At 55.9% G+C, this 13,072-nt stretch overlaps 1 protein-coding gene across 6 annotated transcripts in view; it reads left to right on the top strand.

The window, feature by feature from the left end:
* Positions 1 to 12,678, top strand: part of NSD2 (nuclear receptor binding SET domain protein 2) — a 79,366-nt gene extending 66,688 nt beyond the window's left edge. For all 6 annotated transcript variants that reach the window (XM_082463121.1, XM_082463118.1, XM_082463117.1 and 3 more), the window contains exons 19-22: positions 6,841 to 6,982; positions 7,259 to 7,365; positions 8,201 to 8,405; positions 9,159 to 12,678. In XM_082463121.1, the coding sequence (XP_082319247.1) occupies positions 6,841 to 6,982; positions 7,259 to 7,365; positions 8,201 to 8,405; positions 9,159 to 9,412 (708 nt within the window). In that variant the 3' untranslated portion in view covers positions 9,413 to 12,678. The remainder of the gene's footprint in view (positions 1 to 6,840; positions 6,983 to 7,258; positions 7,366 to 8,200; positions 8,406 to 9,158) is intronic.
* Positions 12,679 to 13,072: the final 394 nt, after the last annotated feature.

Genomic DNA, 13,072 nt, shown 5'->3' with positions numbered 1-13,072 from the left:
GCGCCTTCACCTGCTTCTACACGCTCACCGTAGACAAGGTAACGCGTGCGCCTTCACCCGCTTCTACGTGCTCACCGTAGACAAGGTAACGCGTGCGCCTTCACCCGCTTCTACGTGCTCACCGTAGACAAGGTAACGCGGTGCGCCTTCAGGGTCCATGTCTGTCCGCACGGGGCTTTCTGGGGCGTCGGACTGCGCGCCAGGCGATGCTGTCATGTCACCTGCGTAGGTGTGTTTCAGGCACCTGTGCTCGTCTCCTCAAGCGCAGTGTCTTCTGGCCACCGCCTGAGGGCCAGGGTGACCGGCCCTCGGCGTGGGGCTTCTTGGAGCGTCACGTGTCCCTCTGATGCGTGACGGGCACACAGAACAGTCTTTCCCAGGGTCAGAGAAGAGCAAGATCAGGGGAATTGCACATCCTTCCAGGTACATAGTGGAGTCTTCTGGGGTGCTTGTTAGGTGTCTGAAGCCCAGGTTTGTGAACATTTGTCTGCTGCAGGGGTCAGCATTCTCAGCAGGTGGGTAAGACGATTTGTCACGAGTGCGGGTGGAGAAGAGTGGGCACGTCCGGGACACCGGGTGCCCAGCTGACAGGCCCCTTCTGGTCGCTCCAAGGAGACACAACCCCAGGAGGTGGCAAGTTTACGTACCCTCTGCCATCCCCCCTCCTTTCTGGGGGGTGGTGGTGAGGGGGTGGTGGGGGGATTAGAAATGGGAACCCTAGGCCTGTGCCTTCCTGTGTTTAGGCGTCTAAATTTGAACTACTTACATGTTGTGAAAAATGCCAGGTTGATCACTTAACATACAAGTTAGTCCCTGAAATGATAATTCACCGAGGGCACCTGGCTGAAGCCAAGGTAAAGTCCATGACGCATGAGACGTTGAAACAATTCATACCTCATCCATTTCCTGCAAGACTAAAAGATAAGCCATACCTCCCTAAACGTGTACAAACGCAACAGAACAAGATCTCCGTAAGCAGACCCTCACATAGAAGGCTTAGCTTTTGGTGAGAATCTGAGGGAATAAGATTAAATCTGAAAGAAAGGATTAAATAAACATGTTACAGATGGTTAAAGCCATAAAAGGAGATTTAGAGACACAGGAACAAGACACTGAGGGATAAATCAGGCAGATTTGAACCAACAGTTAAAACTGGAAGTTAACATATAGTCATTGAAATAACCCAGTGGATGGGTTAAGAAAAGTTAGACCGCAGCAGGGAAGTGACTGCAGTAGAAGGAGCGTCCGAGAATCCGTCTGGACGCGCGGCACAGGAAGATAGAGCGATGAGGCCGAGAGATGGAAGACAGACGTTCAGTAGATGTTCCAGAAGGAAGACGGGAGACCTGGGGGAGAGGCAAAGTGGAAAAAGAATTTTATGGAATCTCTGTGACATGGATCATTTCATGGATGAAGCTGAACAAGTTTTGAGCAGGATAGATAAAAATAAATCTATACCTAGGTATGTTGTTTAAAAAAAAAAAGCCTGGGAGGATTAACCAGGATGGCGGAGTAGAACGGCGTGCTCTCACTCCCTCTTGCGAGAGCACCAGAATCACAACTGGCTGCTGGACAGTCATCGACAGGAAGACACTGGACTTCACCAAGGAGGATACCCCACGTCTAAGGACAGAGGAGAAGCCACAGTGAGACGTTTGTATTATCTTAATCAAGTCTTACTTTTAAGAAATTAAGAGATATCTTTTCCATGTTAAAAAAAAAAAAAGAAAAAAAAAGAAAAAATGGCTATTATTGTACATCTCCTATAATTATAAACAAGATTCAATTACCAAAAAAAAAAAAAAATCTAAAAAACTGAGCTACAGAAAATACGGCAATTCCACTCGTGGGCATATATCTTGGGAAAAGTATAAATCGACAAGGCACATGCACCCCAACATGTAGTGCAGCCCTGTTTAAAAGATGCTAGACTCGGGACTTCCCTGGTGGCACAGTGGTTAAGAATCCTCCTGCCAATGCAGGGGACACGGGTTCGAGCCCTCGCCTGGGAAGATCCCATGTGCCGTGGAGCAACAAAGCCCGTGCGCCACAACTACTGAGCCTGCACTCTAGAGCCCGTGCTCCGCAACAAGAGAAGCCACCGCAATGAGAAGCTCGGGCACCGCAACAAAGAGTAGCCCCCGCTCGCCGCAACTAGAGAAAGCCCGCGCGCAGCAACGAAGATCCAATGCAGCCAAAAATAAATTAAAAAAAAAAAAAACAGATGCTAGGCTTGGAAGCAACCTAACTGTCCTTGGAAGGAAGAATGGATAAAGAAGATGTGGTACTTATGTACAATGGAATATTACTCAGCCATAAGATGAAGGAAATAAGGCCAGTTGCCGCAGCTCGGATGGATCTAGATACAATCATATTAAGTGACATAAGTCAGACGAAGAGAAATATCATATGATATCACCTAGGTGGAATCTCAAAATTGATACAAATGAACAAACTTACAAAACAGAAACAGAGTCACAGATTTAGAAGACAAACTTACGGCTACCAGAGGGGAAAGGAATGGGGGGGGTGTATAAACCAGGAAGTTTAAATTAGCAGACACGCCCTTACATAGAGAGAATAGGTAATCAGTAAGGACCTGCTGTGCAGCACACAGAATTCGACTCAACACGCTGTAATAACCAAAGAAGAATCTATGACTGGTAAGCATCTGAAGAAGAATATATATTTGTCTCTCTGTAAGTGATTCAAGTGGATGTACACCAGAAAGAAACACAGCATTGTAAATCATCTACATTCCATTATAAAAATAAAGTTAAGGTACATAAACAAACAAACAAACAACAACAACAAAAAAGCCTGTAAGATGCCATACACTACAAAGATGAAAAGCAACAGAGAGGGACTTCCTTGGGGGTCCAGTGGTTAGGACTCGGCGCTTTCACAGCCGAGGGCCCAGGTTCAATCCCTGGTCGGGGAACTGAGATCCTACAAGTCGTGCAGTGCAGCCAGAAGAAAAGGCAACGGAGAAAAAAAAGAGCATGTTCCCGGGAACGACAGGTGGATGGTCAGCCTCCTTCAAGTATGATGGAAACCAGGGACACTTCTACTCCTCAGGGAAAAAACCCTTGACCCCGCACCTCGCACCCTCCAGACAGGGACCAAGCGAGCTGACCATCGGCGTCACGTGGCGGAGGAGATAGTAAAGGAGGTTCTTCAGGGGCTTCCGAAGTTACGTGTGAGGCGCGAGAAGGATGGTGGATAAGAGGCGGTGCGCGTGCGGGTGTGGCGGTCACAGGTGCTGAGCGCTGGTGAATGCGGGGCAGCGGGGCCGGGGTGGCGGTCACAGAGGGCGTCAGAAGAGAGACGAGGCCAGTGTGAGCTGCGTGTTTAGTGTGGATGGAGGGGAGACTTCACTAACTCGTGCTTTGTCGGGAATACACAGGAAATGACTGAATGAGTAGAAATGGAAAGTGTAACTTCCACCTTGTGAGAGAGTGGAAAAGGGCATAAAGAAAAGTCTCATTCACTAGAAAGTGAGGGAGGAGGGAGGAAAAAAGGAGAAAAGATAGTAATCAGGAAACACAAGGTAGGGAGTTCGCTGGCAGTCCCGTGGTTAGGACTCAGCTCTCACTGCCCAGGGCCCTGGTTCGATCCCTGGTCGAGGAACTAAGATCCCACAAGGTGCTGCCCAAAAACCCCTTAATCTATAGAAATTAAATTAAAAAATCTATACACAGGATTTTGGTAGAAGATGGTGGTGCTCAATTCCAAAGCAGCAACAAAAAGATACACAAAGTACATCTTCGGTGAAACTGAGGAACTTGTCACCCATGAGCAGACGGAAGGCCCTGTCTGAGAGCAGGAGACTGGAGGCTGAGGGGCTGCAGAGTTGGCGCCTCTAGGCCGCCCCCCTCCCCCCGCCCCCGAGCTGCCTGCTCCCAGCAGAACTGAGCAGTCCCGACTCACCTCCTTGCTGCCGACAGTCGCACAAGAGGATGAACTAGTAGATGTGTATCCAACGGTCTCAGAGAAAGAAGGGTGGGTGGGGTCCTGGGGACGTGTGGCGACAGGCCTCGGAAGGACCGTATTCCAAAATAAGGCAGCTCTCTGTGAGGCAAAGAGAGGGGGCCCGAGGCTCTGGAGGCTGGGGAGCTGTGCGCCGTCAGGTGAGCGCAGAGCGGGAGCCCAGAGGCAGGACACCCAGAACCCAGCCGACAGCTGCTCCAGGAGCCCCAGCACGCTTCGGGGAATCTGATGATAAAGAGCAGCAGAACCTCCCTGTGGGTGGGGAAACGCGGCCACAGAGCTGGGACGTCACGCCCCAGCAGTCAGCGTGCATTGCTAGAGCGTGCGGGGTGAGAGACGGCCAGCTAGCAAGCGGAGCTGAACCTCGAACTCGGAGACCTGAGGGGTGAAACGAGCAGCAGCCAGAGCATTTCCGAAGCAGAGCTGAAGCCACCTGGAGCAGCTCCTGAGCAGGTGCAGGACGGACAGGACACGGCGGGAAAGGAGGCTTAGGAAGAAAGCGCAGCCAGCGGGCAGGCCAAGGGGGGGTCTCTCTGCATGACCGGAGTCTAGGTATTGAAAGAATACCCTGTATTTCAGGGGCAAGCCATCCAAAATGGTCAACATAATAAATATCTTATTAAAATTACTGGACATAACAAGGAACGCTTTGGCTAGCTTGGCCAAAAAATTGAGTTACTTCTAAGGGGAAGAAAGTGAGGCCGTCTCGAGGCTTCTCATGGCGGACTCCGGCGCCTGAGCACAGAGGAGCAGCACTGATAAAGTTTTCAAGGGAAGAGTGAACTGGAGACTTCCTCTCCCGCCGACTGGTTCTTCAGACGTAGATGTCAAGAGTGACAGGTGTGGACACGGGAGCTAAGGGCACCGGTCCTTTGGGGGAAGCTGCTGAAGGACGGGTTCCAGGCGACCCCCGCAAAGCGACTGGCGGTAGTACAGGTATCGGGAATTTGTGCCAAACTGTGACTCCCGACAGCGACAGAGAGGGGAGGCCGGAGAGGGGGGTAAGCTCACCTGTGATGCTGACGCCCAAGAGTCAGAGCTGGCCAGCCACGCTGGGGTAGTTGTCAGCATTTGTAAGTATTACGGTAAGAATGCTACTGAAAACCGGGTTGCAAGGATGGAGGTGGGTCAGGGGAGACCGCTGCAACAGGAGCTTACGGGCGTCGTATGCAGGCAGAGATGCCCTCGATAAAGGGCAGCCAGCAGGGAAAATAAAACAAGGTTCCCAACATAACAGGAAAATCAATATTTTAAAAACCCCATTACTTCATAGTGAAAGGCTTAAAACCCAAATAAACAAGCAAACTAGATTGATGGAATTGTGCCCAACATATGAGTCATATTTGTAAAAGGGAGTTGGATTAACTCATCTATTAAAAGGTTTCCAGATTGGTTCATAAAGCGAAGCCTATTTCTCCGCTGTATCTAAGAAACAGAGAGATCCTGAAAGTTGAAAATAAAATTGTACACAAAGGTGTGTCAGGTGAAGTCAAATTAAAAAAGAATTGTTCTCAGACAAGGCAGAACTTGGGCCCCAGCGCGTTCAGTGAGACGGAGGAAGGCCTTGTAACGTCAAAAGCGCCGCCAGGGACCAGGACACATCCTGCAGGGTGTGCGCCAAATAACAGCAGCAACCCCCCCGGGCCACAATTCGCGGAGGCACAGGAGACAGCCAAGTGAGGGGAAGTCTACTGTGGATTCACCTCTTGGAGCGAGAGGTCCTAGGCAGAGAATCAGCGTGGACTAAGCGCCGACTGAAAAGAGCAGCAGCCGTGCAGAGAGCCTGTGGCCGCAGCGGTGTGACAGCGGACTCGGGCAGCAGCGCCAGCTTCATCAGCAGAGGGACAGCTGGGCGCCAGCATCTCGGCCCTGAGGAGCCGATGCAGCGCTCAGAGCGAGTTCGGCGGTTCCTTTCAGTGAGGCGGGAGCACGCTGCAGAGCAGGCACTTCTGAGGCGCGTCCGCCTTCAGAGGAGCAGCTAGCGTCTGGGTGCGAGTGTGTGGCTGAGGCCCCCCCCCGCCAGGGCCGCCCGTCCAAGGCAGGGGAGCCTGGCAGGTGTCTCGATGCTGCGCTCCTGGGGTGCCCGTGTTTACACACGTCCTGTCCCCACTCACAGACCCCGTGTGGCGTTACCGCGTGGCTGTGATGCTTTTCGTGGCCTAGTTTTAAGTGCCCTCCCGCCTCCGGTACATCCTTCTCCTGCCCCTCCCGGTCGCGCGGTCGCTGGGAGACCCTTAGGGTGAGGAAGCCGAGGTCACTGCTCCCCAGTGCCGGGCGGTTGCATCGTCTGGGTTTTGCCACAGTAGGTGTAAGTCTCCGCGTACACACGGGCGCTTGCCTTTCGGGGGGTCGAGTCCCGGGAGCACGAGGGCGGGACCCTCATCGCTTTTGCCCGGGTGCATCTCAAGACTGCTTCTGCCGCGGGGGTTGGCCCCCCTCCCATCAGCCAGCGTGGCCTCATGGCCTCAGGACGTTCTCCTTGCTTCCTCCACCGCTGGCCTGTCTCGGCTTGCTGGCTGGTTTGTGTCGTAAGCGGTCAGTCTTGTCCTCTGTCAGGCTGTTGGTGTCCGGCTCCCTCGTTTGCCATCTGACGCCGGGGAGCTCGGCTCACTGCCCCCCGCTCACCAGCGGTTGGTCCCTCCATGTGGTGCTGACCTGCCTGCCCTCCGTGAGCAAGAGAAACAGGACTGGTTTGGGGCTGTCCCGTCCGAGTGGACCTGGGAGACCACGGTCTCAGTACAACACCAGTTGTCCAGCACGACGGTGACAGTTCCCTTTGAATGAGAACGTGATGGCTGAGAGTTGACCACGTATGTAGATGCTGCTTGAAACCTGAGTTGTGCCTTACAGGACCGTATAATCGACGCCGGCCCCAAAGGAAACTACTCCCGGTTCATGAATCACAGCTGCCAGCCCAACTGCGAGACCCTCAAGTGGACGGTGAACGGCGACACTCGCGTGGGCCTCTTTGCCGTGTGTGACATTCCTGCAGGTACGGTGCCCCCGGGGCTCCCAGCCGAGCGGGCCGGTGGAGGGGCCCTTGTCCGATGCTGCCTGTGGCCGGACCGCCAGGCTTGGGGAGGGCGGGCGGCTGGCGATTTGGAAGTTGTGTTTTGTTTGGAACGTGCACCTTGCAGCGTGGAATCGAAAGCCGTGCGGGGACAGTACAGGTGCGCTGACAGGCGCAGGGCTCGTAGACCTGATGCAGGCTTCTTGGCAGTGTCGGGAGAAGGGCAGTGTCTCAGTGTGGCTTGTCTCCCTCACCCAGGGACAGAGCTGACCTTCAACTACAACCTCGACTGTCTGGGCAACGAGAAAACAGTCTGTCGGTGCGGGGCCTCCAACTGCAGCGGGTTCCTCGGGGACAGGCCCAAGGTGAGTGGAGGCGGGAGCAGAGTGTGCCGGGCGGGGCGCGGACGGCAGGGGAGGCCAGGCGTGAGACTCCTTGCTGGGCTCCTTGCTGGGCTCGCGGGCCATGGCTGCCCCCGCAGAGGCCACAGGGTGCTGGGGCTCACGGCCTGGAGCCGGGAATCCAAAGTCACAGCCTCCGTACTCCCCTGGGGCGGGTCTGCCCCCGGCGCCTGGCGGCACGTGGCGTTCTGCCTGCATGTCTGTTTCCGCGTCTCTTTCCCTCTTTCACAAGGACGCCGGTTGGTCATACAGGGTTAGGGCCCACCTGCTCCACTGCAACCTCACCCCCACTGCTTTACATCTGCAGCAACCCTACTTCCAAGCAAAGTCACATCTGCGATTCCGGGAAGGACATGGCTTTGCAGGGGAACACGGCTCCACCCAGCACACTTAGCCCCTTCCCTGTGCTGGGTGAAACCCGGGCCTGAAGCCTCTGGACGGCCACAGGCATCCAGGCCCAGAGGTGGGATGTCCGCAGCAGGCCTGCTGCTTCACCTGGCTTTTGTCATTTGTTCTCACAAGACGCGCTGCGTGGGGAAAGAGCCTGCCCTGGGCCGCATGTCCGCTGAGCGGCGCTGCGGCCGGCGGCCTGTGTTGTTTCCTACAGGCAGTAAACGGGAACACGTTGGGCCCCTGCCTTTTCCCTGTCGGCTGCAGACCCCCACTCTTCTCCCGTGAGACCATCGTCAGGGGTCCCTGGCGCTCCCGACCTTGACCTTGGCCCTGGTGACCCCTCGGGACAGCTGGCCTCAGTGCACGCAGTTCCCTTGAGTGAACTGCATTTATTTCTTCATTCTAGACCTCGGCATCCCTTTCCTCGGAGGAGAAGGGCAAAAAGACCAAGAAAAAAACCAGGAGGCGTCGAACGAAAGGCGAAGGGAAGAAGCCGTCTGAGGACGAGTGCTTCCGCTGTGGTGACGGCGGGCAGCTGGTGCTGTGCGACCGCAAGTCCTGCACCAAGGCCTACCACCTGCCCTGCCTGGGCCTGGGCAAGCGGCCCTTCGGTGGGTCCCCAGCCCGGGCAGCCGAGGCCAGACCACTGGGCGCAGCCCTTGGGGGCCGGCAGGGGTTGGGGGAAGGCGCCGGGAGGAGCTGCTTGGGAGTGAGGGGCCCGCACGCCTGGGTCTCGGCTGGGAAGACGGGGAGGGGCTGGGGCTGGGGCTGGACTCTGCCCTTCAGGGAGATGACGGGCTCCGGCGTGCACAGAGCGGCCATGTCACCTCGGGAGGGAAGCCGAGAGGCCCTCACCCGGAGACAGAAGCAGGAAAGCTAGAGAAGAAGTCAAATGTGTTTGACTGTAAAACAGAAACAGAAACACTGTGTGTGGCACAAGACGACGCAGCAGGGCCAGCAGGCAGGCGGCAGAGAGGCTCACGGCGGGCGTGCTGGTTCTCCCAGACCGCACTAAGAGCCTTTGCAGGGGGACGCCAGAAAGATCCCAGAAAGATCGGGGTCCCTGCAACACTCGGCCCGGCTGCACCCCCGTCACCGGAGAGCAGCCGGGGCGGCAGGGCCCCCGGTGCCGCTGGGCCATCTGGGCTCGGGGGTGGGGCCTGCTCGCCGCCCTCCGCCCCCCAGGCCTCTGAGCACCAGCTTTAGCTTCTCTTTACCTTTTGACACTTGTGTGGAAAGCAGTGTCTTGTTTTAGTTTGTGTTCATCTGACTAGACTGAGTTTTAGTTTTCAACCGTGAAAATGTTACAGTGTTACAAGTTGCCATTCCTCTCTTCTGTCTGGTGATACTTTGTTTCGTTGCAGGGAAGTGGGAATGTCCTTGGCATCACTGTGACGTGTGTGGGAAACCTTCCACTTCATTTTGCCACTTTTGCCCCAATTCGTTTTGCAAGGAACACCAGGACGGGGCAGCCTTCAGCTCCACCCAGGACGGGCGGCCGTACTGCGGCGAGCACGACTTGCGGGCAGAGCTGGCCGAGCAGCCCTGCCCGGAGCCCAAGTCCAAGGGGAGGAGGAAGAAGAGGAGGTGCTGGCGGAGGGTCACAGAGGGCAAATAGCACCAGGCCGGGGCGGGGTGAGATCGGGCGGCCCCGGGTGGCCGGCCCGCCCTGTGGGCAGAGGGCCGGAGGACGCCGCCCGCGGCCCCCGGGACGCACGCACAGGCCTCCTCGGGAGGGGGCGCCTCCCGTCACTGAGCCATCCCAGCAGCGCCCGCTGCGCCGCACTGACCGTCCGAGCCGCGTGGTTCCAGCCGCGAGGTGCGGACGCCCCAGGACAGACAAGCCTGACTACGCAGCATTACAGCTACACTTGAATCTCAGAACGTCAAGGTGCCCTCCCGCTCTACTTTCCTAGGTTAACGTTACGATGGAAAAGTAATTGGCATATGAAATGTTTTTATCTCCCCTGAGGTGTATAGAGTAGTATTTTTTCGGAGGATCACTCTTACCTCTTTTAATCTTGACAACGTCACCCGGCCTGCTTCCCGTTGCCGTCACTCAGGAGAGGAGACCAGGGTGGGGCCTGGGCGAGGGCTCGGACCCCGAGTGCCCTGGGAACCATGGTTTTGATGATTTTGCTCTTCGGAAACAGCTGTATGATTTCTGTTTCGTACTAATGTGAAGTTTTTCCTCAGAATGCGCCTTCTGCATCCTAGTGAGGAGCCGGCCCCAGGACGGTGCCTAGCGTAGTCGTGTTGGGGGGTGTCCCCTGTAGTTTCTCTCTCCGCGGACGCGAACCAAGCGCTGCCGCCACGTCGGCCTTTCAAGCACAGGCTCACGCGGGGCAGCCTCGCCAGAGGGGCTCATCACTTGGGGGAAGAGTTTGTACACTTTTTAGGTTGGCTTTTCTTTACCAGTTTCTGGCTTTTATTCTCAATATATTTTTGCTAAACTTGTTTCACAAATTACCACCGACTGAAATGCGTGTTTACTGATGCGTGTGTGACCCGCTGAGCCGTGTGACGCGGCAACTTAGGGAAACGGTTTGTCCGGCGCTCTGCCCGGCGGCATCTCGGGTGACCGTCGCACAGCAGGGCGCTGCTAGGTGCCCCCCCCCCCGCCGGGACGTGGAGCTCGCGGGAGACGTGTGCGTCCAGGTGCCCCTCTCGGGCTGAGGAAAGAGCGAGTTCAGGAGCATCGTCACCCCAAGTGACTCCGCGCGTGCTGTGGGCCCGTTCCCGGGAAGCCTGAGCCGCGCTGGGCAGACGCCCTCGGCCGCGGCCCCTCGGCGGAGCGCTTGTCCGGGGACTCGGGCCGGCCTGCCGGGCGTGGGCACCCGGCCTTGGGACAGCCCGGCCGACACTGTCCCCGGGGAGATTTCCACGGACCGCTGGCCCCACGCGGGGAGAGTCTTCTGCGGAGCACGGCGTTCCCTGTGGACCCCGCGACGCTGGGAGCGCCCTGCCAGGAGCCCGTGTGCCTGCCTGTCTCCACTCGCGATGGGAGGGAAGGGGACACGGTAGCAGGTGCTTTTTTTCTGACCTTTTCTTCTTAAAATAACCTGAGGAGAACATCTCCTCTGCAGAAGAGTTTACACAGCTGTTCTTGAAAACTGCCACTGAGGTCTCCTGTTTGTCTCTCTCACCGTTTTCGCCTCGGAGAACTGCAGGATATACCAACACTTGGACCCAAGTTCACTACTGCTCCGTGGTTCTGCGACGTGAGCTGTGGGGGGAGGGGGGGCGGTCTCGGCCAGGCCGGGACCCCCGGGGAAGCACCTGCTCCAGGTGCGAGGCGCCCGGGCCTCCCCGAGCGTGGACTAGGAGAGTCGGCTGACCGAGGCCATCCCGCTGGCCCTTCTCCGGTGACCCTGGGGCAAGTGACCGTACGTAGGACCAAAGGAAAAACAAGCCGTGTCCTCAGCTGGTGCTTCCGCAGGCGGCTCGGTTCTCTCTGGAAACGCGCCTGCTCGGTGAGACGCAGGGGCCGTGGGGTATTTCAGTTCAGAACTCTCGTCTCTCTCAAATGGTCTTTTAAGAAAATACTGGATTGACGTAGATTTATGCTCCTCAGGCCCTGAACCTGGCGCCTGCGCGCTCTGGGGCTGGGCACGAGGGGCGCCGACGCCTGGTGCCAGCACAGCGGCCGCGGTTGCAGCCCCGCCCTTCAGAGCCAGGGGCCTGGGTGGGGGCTGCTGTCACTTGCCCTTTCCTGCCAGTAAGGGACTTGTGCCTAAGTCAACATCAGAATTGGTTTTGCAGTGCACTTTGGGGGGCAGGTTAACTTATTTTTGTATTTGACGGTAGTAAAAATGCTGTGTGATTTTTGAGTCACTTTGCTATTACTTCCAAATTCTTTTATAACCTTTCTGAAGGAAATACTGGAAAACTTATTTTAGATATGGTTGCCCTCTTTCCGAAAACTGTTAAACTAATGAGCAAATAACACTAACTCTGAGAATCTCTAGAAAACCAGTTGATGGATCTGAGCGCAAGGCATTGGAGGAGCAGTGGGGCTGGAAGGGCCCTCCCGACGGGGCCGAGGCCTTTGCTCCGCGTCGGAGGGGAGCTTGCTTTGGGGGAGTCGGTCTTTCCCGAACATCAGCTTCAGTCCTTTGTCGTTAATGTGAAGCAGAAACACAATGAAAACCGCCCACACGCCTCAGGATTCCTCAGCGTCAGGAGCTGACCGGGACCCCTCGTGTGTTGTGTCGACGCCAGCGCGGGCCTCTGGACACGGGGACGCTTCTCTCCGTGGGGGTCGCAGGCCCATGTCCAAAGCGGGTGATAAGCTGCAAGCGCCACGGGGAGGCCGCCTGGCGCCCCCGCCCGGGTCCCGTCCTCCGAGGATGCTCGGGACCCCCTGCCTCACCCTCAGGTCTGCGCCCCGGCGCCTTCCCAGTGTTTCCCTTGACACATAAACTGCAGTGTGTGCGGCGCCATCTTCTAGAACTGCCGTATGTCCAGGAATAAGAAAAGATAAGCCTGTTTTTATGAAAGGTAACACAGACGACTGTCAGTTGCCGAACTCTTGATCCTGTGAGACGTGTAGCGTTTGATGAATGAGTAAAGTGCTGTGTCCGCGGGCGTCGTGTCCACCGCACCCTGTTGAGATGTGAAATTAAACAGAAACCTCAACGTGCCTACTGGTGTCTCAGCGTCGCACGGAACGAGGCCAGGCTCCGCCTTTGGGGGGGTGTACCAGGTGCTACCGCCAATTTTGACAGACTTAAAAAACTTGAAATTCATTTCTGGGGGAAGATACTGAAATGTAGATTTGAGAATTGCTGGTTGCGGGGAAATAGGATTTAAGGTCGGAAGTTGTGTTTGGAAGATTGTGTATGAGTATTTTTGTATTAAAAAATTTAAAGGCTTTTTTCTTTATGTGGGATTGCATTTTGAAGTTTGGGGCTCTCTTCCATTTCCCCAGTCCCTTTTCTTTTTTTTTTTTGGTCGCGCTGCGCCTCATGCGGGATCTTAGTTCCCCGACCAGGGATGGAACCTACGCCCCCTGCAGCGGAAGCACCAGGGAAGTCCCGTTCCCAGTCACTCTGAGTTGTCTGTCAGTCACTCTGAAGCATCTGGCACAGTCCCCTGACATCTGGGGAGAGGCCAGCGTGGCCTTGGAAGTATAACAAGTATCGTAGATAGTGTCGTTCTGATGATTCGGGGAAAAGGCTTTTTTTCCTGTTAATTATAATTTGGTTCCCAAACCCCCCCTTAAACGTGACAGAGTAGGGAGAGGAAGCTGCAGACTCTTCTCAGCCCCGCAGGTGGT

Source organism: Balaenoptera physalus, assembly GCF_965194825.1.
Source record: "Balaenoptera physalus genome assembly, chromosome: 5".
Classification (NCBI taxonomy): Eukaryota; Metazoa; Chordata; class Mammalia; order Artiodactyla; family Balaenopteridae; genus Balaenoptera; species Balaenoptera physalus.
The sequence above is the reverse complement of the archived record's forward strand: the minus strand, read 5'-3'. Positions and strand labels throughout refer to the sequence as shown.